At 43.2% G+C, this 9,064-nt stretch overlaps 1 protein-coding gene across 1 annotated transcript; it reads left to right on the forward strand.

Annotated features, from left to right (window-relative positions):
- Nucleotides 1-390: 390 nt before the first annotated feature.
- znf330 (zinc finger protein 330) lies at nucleotides 391-6,597 on the forward strand. The gene is made up of 10 exons (XM_062523199.1): nucleotides 391-541; nucleotides 858-1,002; nucleotides 1,651-1,670; nucleotides 1,831-1,901; nucleotides 3,030-3,106; nucleotides 3,561-3,687; nucleotides 4,443-4,547; nucleotides 4,890-4,936; nucleotides 5,054-5,171; nucleotides 6,148-6,597. The coding sequence occupies exons 2-10, from the start codon at nucleotides 883-885 to the stop codon at nucleotides 6,405-6,407; spliced, it is 945 nt and encodes a 314-aa protein (XP_062379183.1). The 5' UTR covers nucleotides 391-541; nucleotides 858-882; the 3' UTR covers nucleotides 6,408-6,597.
- The last annotated feature ends 2,467 nt before the right edge of the window (nucleotides 6,598-9,064 follow it).

Here is a 9,064-nt window from a genome sequence, read left to right on the forward strand (position 1 = left end):
GCACTTAACACAGGCACAGGCCATAAGAAACTCACTAAATATTCACAGACGTAGACCAAAACAGAGATAATGTATTAACATAATGCTAAAAGGGGAAATTCAAGGTCCCAGCAGCTAAGACACCACACACAACATACACTACAATGTAAACAGGATAATACAAAGCAAATCAACAAAAGACTTAAAGAGCAGTACAATACTAAATACTGAAGGAAAGAGAGAAAAAAGATGTGCATGAATATAGCCTACTGAGGATTGGTATGTGATCCAGTAGGCCTAAGGTGTCATAGGCTACTGGATCATATATCAAGTGGAACCCTGCGAAATTATTATTTTCATGAATCATCCTAAAATTTCCCTCGGGATGAATGGATCTCTCTGGTTGGTCAGGATTGGAGCTCTTTGGCGACGACAGCGGAACAGATACAATGTGCTCGTGTTTCTACCCGGAATGAGGTCCAGGATGTATGCATGTCGCTAACTTCCAGTTAGCACTTTTTGGTTGGAAGGTCCGGGGGTGAGAAGCTTTGAATATCTTCAGGTATTTCCCTCTCTGCTAGAGACAGTAATTAAGTCAATACCAATAACACTGTCATCAGAGGAGTTTATAGTAGTACTTTTATTACCATTACATAGACAGCCATCTGTTTACCATGTCTTGAATCGTGCTCTACACATCCATGTCAACAAGCAGATTTAATGTAGCCTAGGCTATGTAACGTTAATATTAAGTTGTGATGCAGTTCAAGTCAACAAATCAACTTTTTACTTTTAAGATACGATGTTTCCTTTCACAACTTTGGTCTGAACTGATTAAAGTCAACAGCTCTAATGTTGAACATGTTTTTTTGCTTTAGGTCACATCTATTGAGCTAACGAAAGATGCCGAAAAAGAAGACTGGTGCCCGTAAAAAGGCTGAGAGTCGCAAGGAACGAGAGAAGCAGAGCCGGGCCAACAGAGATCACGTTGATGTAGCGAAGCATCCGTGCAATTATACCATGGTAGTTACAAAGTTGCCTACTCTTGCTGCTACTTTTTGTGAACAATACAGTTGGATACATAGGTGGAAGTGCTGTAACGTCTTTCGCCACATCATGTGGGCGTCACTAGAACCAACATTCTATCTGGGCACAGCCTAGCCTAATCTACTACTAAGAAGAATGTTCTGCTAAATAGACAACAGAAGCTAGTTAAAAACCTAAACTTATTACTGGGGCACGTACCCCAGTTAGAGGGGTCTAGTGACGCCCATGAATTATGATAAGCCGCTCCATTTCCCGGTATTTTGAAAGTAGTCAAATGAATATGCACTGACTGAAATACTTCAATGAGTTTACATTTACTTTTCAATGGGCCATCAAGTTGGTATACCATTTAATGTTAGCAAGTGTTACCGAAAGTCTACTTTTTAGGAGGTTCATGTTTTTCATCTAAAGGTTGAGTGTGAGTAAAGACCATAGACAGTCACCCGCCATCTGGCCTCATATTGCAGCATAGTTTTGATCTAAACGTCTTTCAAACTGAGACAGATTTTGCACTGTCATCTTAAGAAGACCTAACAGCCTTTTCCTTAAGCTCTCCCTAAACTCTGTGATGTAGCTTTACATTTTTACTGCTCTGCTCTCATTTTGTGGCTTGAAACTTTGCAGGATTGTGACAAATGCCAAAGGTGAGTTTGCCCCCTTGTGTAGTTTGCATTGTGTATGATCAGCATGTCCTTCCACTGACATCTTCACATACATTCTCCATTTTTTGTCCAGATGAGGCCTTTTACAAATGTTTCCTCTTGTTTTCGTATCTTTCTTGTCTCTATTATGATGTCTTCTCAGGAAACAGAAAAATAGAGCTTTCTGCTACTTTTGTGCCTCGGTCCAGAAGCTGCCCATGTGTGCTCAGTGCGGTGAGTGCTCTGCTGAAGCTCGGCTTGGACAGACAGACTCTTTAGTATTCATAGCTTGTTGCACTTTCGGCAGCCTTCATTAACCAGCCAGATCTGTGTTGTATCTAGTAGCTGGTACATCTCTGCACACATATTGCTATGTTTGCACTCAGTCACAGAACAAAGTCTGGTTTGTAGCGCAAAAGTGTATGCACTTTATTTTCTGTGATTATAAGTGATAATATATGGATGTTATCCAGATGTTATCCTATATATACACTGTATATAGCAGATCTTGGAGACTTAACATGTTATTGTTGGGGATGTTAAGTGTTTTCATTTTTTCATCCAGTTTGTACAACATCCTTCTATTAACCTGTTCCGAGGACTGTAGAGCTGTATCCCACCTTCTTTATCAGCTTGTCCAGCAGATGGCTGAAAGGGAAGAGGGCATTTTTGTAGAGATGGGTGCGCACAGACTGTGCCAGACAAAAACGTGTCAAAGAGAGAAGGGGATGGTCTGGACACTGTCTAATGGCTCCAAAAAATACTTCATTTAATTAACAGGCAAAGTTTCGTTCAACAGATCTTCACCAGGCAAAATAGGAACTTCCTATTTTGCCTTATGAAGATCTGTTGATCGAAACGTTGGGATTAAGGTCCCTTTGGATTGGTTTGTGTTTGGTGCATGTCTGTTATATTGATAATTAGGCTAGCTATTTTCTACCATATAGGCTAAATGGGTAGACCCTGACCATATTGGTGGTAGGTAGGCTATTAACTCATCACCAAATAGGTTAGTTACAGGCTACTATACAGTCAAAGAGCACTGTCATGGTTAATTTGACCAGTAGTGAGATAGTTGGTTGTTTTTTCACCCTCAACATGCATCTTCCCTGGAGGCTGCACTGCACTTTGGGAACCACTGATTTGGCTGATGCTGATCATGCTTTTTTTTAGACCACTGCTATACTACGCAAGCAAGATACTGAAGGTTGAACTGATGTCCTGACACGGCTTAAGGGAGATAACAGTTCTGTTTTCCTGACAATAGGAGTGTATGTGACATTGGTAATTTGACACATCTGAAGATGAAACGTGTTGACAGACATCACCTTTCTGAATTGTGCTATCCCACTCTGTCCAAAGGCAAAACAAAATGCATGAAGTCCTCAGACTGTGTCATCAAGCACCCTGGCGTCCACAGCACGGGGATGGGCATGGTGGTAAGAGCTGCTATTTTCTGGTGATATTCTGTAAATTGCATGTTACTCTGGAAGCTGCTGGAAGTTCAAGTCTTTTGTGACTTCAGAGGGCCTCCAGTTCTTGTGTGGTAGAAGAGCTGGATTGGCATGACATCATGAATCAGCCCTCAACAACTACAGAAATGTTAGGTCATGATATTTTACGTCACACTGATACACTCGTAATTCCATGGTTTCACACAGTCCAAAGGGTTATTCCAACTAGTTGTTAAGACAAAAAGTTTCCTACATGATTTTTGAGATAGGTTGAGAGGTCAGGATATTTGTGTGTATGTGTTTGTGGCATCATGATAGAATTTATTAGCTTGTTGAAAGTAAAATGTATGGATTATCTTTAAATATTGGGCCTTATCTATGTAGTGAGACCTTTTGATTTATACATGTCTGTGTGTGATTTCATGTGTTCTGACACTAGGGGGCAGTGTGTGATTTTTGTGAGGCCTGGGTGTGCCATGGGAGGAAGTGTCTGAGCACTCATGCCTGCATTTGCCCTCTCTCTGACGCCGACTGCATTGAGTGTGACCGCAGCGTATGGGAGCATGGTAAGCAATATACCTGTAAAGAAGTTATTTGTTTGAAAGGATGTGCCTTCACAGTCTGGTGCTAAATCTAAGTGGCATAAATGGAGTGGAATATCCACTATGCAATATTCCAATGTTGCATGGTGGAATATCAACATGATCTTATAGACCCCTTCACGGTTCATGCCACAGAAAAGGTGTGCGCATGTCGGGATTAGGGATGTTAACCGGTAACCGGTTAACCGGTAGTCGACTGGATGTACGGTAACCGGTTAAATTTTTTTTTACCGGTTAACCGCGCCCCCCCCCCCCCCCCGCCCTACACACACACACGTTATTGGTGTTGTACGCTATTATATGGGCCGATATGATCACTCAATAGCCTTTCTAAAAAATATAACTGTCAGAATGAGCCGTCCCGTGGTGGAATTTATTAAGCACAACAACCACAGCACGGGTAGAAAACGACGCGCGACAGGACAGGGGGTCCATAACTGCCGTTATAGAATTTTCGATCACCGGTTAACCACCGGTTAAGGAGGCTCGGTAACCGGTAAAGATTTTTTTTAAATTTCGCCATCCCTAAGCTCAACATGCAGGTCTATGGTAGCTGCTTCATTTTTCTGACCCCATGCTGCGCTCGCATCCAACCTAAGCTCTGGATGATTTCAAATATTGAAGGGGTCTATTGTTTAGCCGCAATAGGTCTAAGGTGGGTTTCATCCTGCCTTTGAAGGCGTGCGTGACTTCCACCTAATGTTCCTCCTGCACCACAGGGGGACGCATCTTCCGCTGCTCCTTCTGTGACAACTTCCTGTGCGAAGATGACCAGTTTGAACACCAGGCCAGCTGCCAGGTCCTGGAGGCGGAGACCTATAAATGTGAGTGTGCAGCGGATGCCGTCCTCTCGGCATGTACTGTTGTCCACTGTGTGTCTGTTCTTGTCTTAACGTAAGTGAATAACTGGGAAAATTTTGTGGTGATGCATAAAAGTTTAAATGTTACCCTATCTACAGTACCAGTGTAGCATTATATATGGTGTTTTTAATGCAATAGTACACCATTTTCAAGACTCAAAATTACTTTTTTAATGACTTGATGATTCTATTCTATTCTTTACAGAAGGTGGCAGACATGCCAACTAAGTGATGGAGGTTGACCCATAATGTCCGTTATACCATATAATTGAGTGTGGAAACTAACCATATGTCATTTTTTGTTAGGCATTTCCTGTAACCGTCTTGGACAGCACTCTTGTTTGCGATGCAAGGTGAGTCCCGTGTCAAACACACTCAATCCCTGGTTGTAAAAGGTGATTGGTGGTGGTGCTGTCTGCTGTGTTCATGTCCTGTTGCACAGACACTGAGGAGCTCCTCCCTTGTTGCAGGCATGTTACTGTGACGACCACGCACGGAGCAAAGTGTTCAAGCAAGAGAAAGGCAAGGCGCCTCCCTGCCCAAAGTGTGGCCATGAAACGCAGGAGACCAAGGACCTCAGCATGTCAAGTAAGTGTTCTTCATCAGTAAGACGGGGTTCACATTAGCCAGTGCCAGTGGCAAGCGTAGCGCAACGCTCAGACCATAATAATAAATCCAAAACATTCTATCTCCTTCCTAAGTTCAATCTTTGTTGTTGTTACGTTCTTAGACGAATCTGATTGGTCAAAATACCTAAACATTCTAAAACTGACATTGATGAGCCGAGCGTTGCGCTTCACAGTTGAACCAAGTTCAACTCCCAGTTTGTTCAACGCCTGCGTTGTCACCGGTCCGCTGCCGAACCACAGAGAACAATAGGAAACCTGCTGCTTGCCGCTGGCTAATGTGATCCCCGCCTAAGATACACTGAACTTCACAGGAAGAATGGGAGGGGTGGATCTGAGGGAGGCCTCTCAGCAGATTACAGATGTCTGCCCTGTAATGCCTGTCCGAGGGAATGAGTTTAAACAGTTTGTGTTCTCCTATCCTGACCCTGGACTGGTACATTTGCTGGACCTGATTGTCCATTGCAGTCCAACCAGCCGGTGATTAAAGTGCAGAGAACAGGCTTGAGGATTTCTGTGTAGACAGTTATCAACATTTCCTGAAGTCCACTTTCATCTCCACTGTATTCTGTGGGTTTAGGTGGTTCCAGAGCGGTAGATAAAACAGAGTGGCGACACTCCCATAGACCTCCAGAGGAAAAAATGGCAGCGCTTTTTCCAGGCTTTTTCCTTGTTATGGGGCTCTCTCTTCTTTCCATGGCTCTGGGTGGTTCTATCTGCACCATTTGACCAGCTGTTGACAATACCTTTAAAGGTCCCACTTGAGGGAAATTAGGTCTCGGCTTACAATTACACTTTACAGATGGTCAGGTTGTATATGTGATTTGCATATTGTTGTACAACATATTACTGTTGTAAGCCCCATCCCCTCTTGTCTCATCTGCCATTAATCTCCATCTCTCTGTCCACATTCCTCACCTACTCCCTTTTCTGTGCAGCGCGCACGCTGAAGTTCGGCCGGCAGGGCGGTGGAGACGAGGAGAGCTACTACAATTTTGCAACGTCTGGTTATGCATCCGGTTATGGAGGAGGGAACCAAGATGATGATGAGGACGAGGATTACTACAGAGAGGATGAAGATTACGACGATGAGGAGGAGGAAGAGGATGATGATGACGACGAGGAGGAGGACGAAGAGGATGTGGGTGAAAAAGCGGTGACTGAGGCAGTGTCCAACCTCTCTGTGGGCACCACTTGAGTGCAGGGAAATAGTTACTGTGTTTTCCATCAGGTTTCTCTCAAGGGTGAGGCCAAAGGCCCAGGGTGTGTGTATGTGTATTTTGGGTTAATTGTACCCATGGGCTTAACCCTACCGATGGGCCTGACAGTGTCACTGTTTGTAATGGACCAATGCATCTTTGGGAGGAAATAAACAAACAATGGATGCAGTTGACTTATCAGTTTATTAATCTTATTGTCGCTTGACATTTTATGTTTTGTGTATGCTGATTTTGTTGTTAATAATGAGGGTCAGAAGGTGAAATCAAGGTTTGTACAGAGTTCAATCTAAATGTGCAAAAAAACATCTCCATTTGATTTGTTATTTTAGAGGGTTTTTGTTTTCCTGGCAACTTGCAAATGAGATACACAACTAAGGAGCAAAATCAAGACATTGAAAGTAGAATGCCACAATAAAGTAACGCACCACAATATCTGTTTCGTTGACAAACTGAGAGATATTTGCCAGATGAGATCTTTTTAAGGTATTTATCTAGCTTCTTTCTGAGCACTGGCTAAGAGGCTGCTGTGGATCTAGATGGCTCATTCTACGACTGCAAAATATGACGCATCCATGACTGACCAGTAATGACCAGCTTACTTTTCCACGTGAGGAAGACTAAGGAGCTGATCTCAGACTACAGCTATGCCATTCTCCTTCTGGCAGGGGGACTACCAATGGAAACTAGCCTTTTGGCTATAATTGGGTGCATTTACATTTTCTTTGTAAAATGTCAATTACTGTACACTGTCCCTCTATAACAAATAAAGTTAATAATAATACAGCTGTAGGGAGGAGTGCATACCACTATATACATGGGAAGTTTAGCAACGTCTGGTTATGCCTCAGGTTTTGGAGAAGGGAACCAAGATGATGTGGAAGAGGATTACTTCAGTGAGGATGAAGGCTATGATGATGAGGAGGAGGAGGATGAAGAGGATATGGGTGAAAAAGCGGTGACTGAGGCAGTGTTTAACCTTTCTGTGGGCACCTCTTGAGTGCAGGGAAACTGTTTTCCATCAGGTTTCTCTCAAGAGTGAGGCCAAAGGCCCAAGTTGTGTGTATGTGTATTTTGGGTTAATTGCACCCATGGGCTTTACCCTACCGTGTCACTGTAATGAACCAATGCATCTTTGGGAGGAATTAAACAATGGTTGCAGTTGACAGAGAGTTTATTCATCGTATTGTCACTTGATATTTTATGTTGTGTATGCTGATTTTATTCTTAATGAGGGTCAGAAGGTGAAATCAAGATTTGTACAGAGCCCAGTACAAATGTGCAAAAAAAACATCTCCATTTGCCTCGTCATTTAGGAGGGTTTCTTGTTTTCAGAATCGGCTTTATTGGCCAGGTTTGCGTAAACAAACAAGGGATTTGACTCGGGTTAATCTTTGCTCTAAAGTACAACACTCAACATTAACATAAAAACAACCCCAGTAAGAATAGAATAAGGGCATTAAGGTTATGTATAAGATTAAGAATAACAGTGTACATTATGCTATGGGTGGGATAGGGTACTGCAATTGTCCAGGGGGGGCCTTATTGTCCCTGTCAAGGTTGCTATGGTCGTGAACATCCCAACAGGCACAGGCAAGAAGCAGGATGCAATATACAATTGAAAGAGGGTCTGGGAATACAGTATCAGTATAGACTGATTCAACTTGCATGGCAACTTGCAAATGGGACACGCAAGCAAGTAGCAAAACAAGGAGAAGACATTGGAAATAGAATGTCACAAAGTAAAGCGACATAATATCTGTTTCGTTGACAGACTGAGAGATACTTGCCAGCTGCCGTGGATTTGGGTGGCTCACTCTAAAGGGGCTGATCTTAGACTACAGCTGCAGGGAGAAGTGCATACCACGTACACATGTGAAGTTTGCAATGCTGTGAGGATCTGAGCTGGGCACACTACATTGGTGTCTTCACGAAGGCAGCGAGACAGTAGCTGGATTTTAAATACCTATCTGCATGGCACGCGCATGTTACGCTATTTCAAGACCATACCATTCTGTGTCACATTCAGCAATCATTTCCTCGCGACCACTAGTGCTCCTTCCGTAATTACGCGGTAAAGGAACCCCGAGTCCGTAGCAGCCCATGCTCCGAAAGCTGGAAACAGTGCACAAAAGAACATTAGAAACAACCACAAAAACGTAACTTCCTGCCAAATCCCTGACAACGCCTTTAAATGCCACTTAACTTACGTTCTTTGGCTTTTAAATGTCGCCATCACATATAGGCTAGATAATTCTTAGTAGCGCGGCACAGTGATAAGAGTTCAACAGAGACAACTGTAGAGAAACCTTTGCACACAAGAGCGTCTTGTATGATCACATGTTCACAGTCATTGACATATTCATAGTCAGTGTCAATCTCGCCGCCTCTACCGGTCCGTACGTGTGCCAAGTCGGCTTTGGTGTTGTAGGCTACGGAATTGCATTTCCCCCCCCATAACTTAATTGTTGAAAGACGTGCAATGCAATTGACTGCATCAGGGAGATCTGATACCGCTTTCTCTAAACCCACACCCTTTCGGAACAAAATCGTTCATGAAAATTGTGGAAGGGTACTGAAAGTGAAAGTGAAAGTAAGAGCGCGCAGTAGATTAGCCTATTTACGCGCACGGGTTACG

The sequence above is a fragment of the Sardina pilchardus genome, chromosome 2 (genome assembly GCF_963854185.1).
Source record: "Sardina pilchardus chromosome 2, fSarPil1.1, whole genome shotgun sequence".
Classification (NCBI taxonomy): domain Eukaryota; kingdom Metazoa; phylum Chordata; class Actinopteri; order Clupeiformes; family Clupeidae; genus Sardina; species Sardina pilchardus.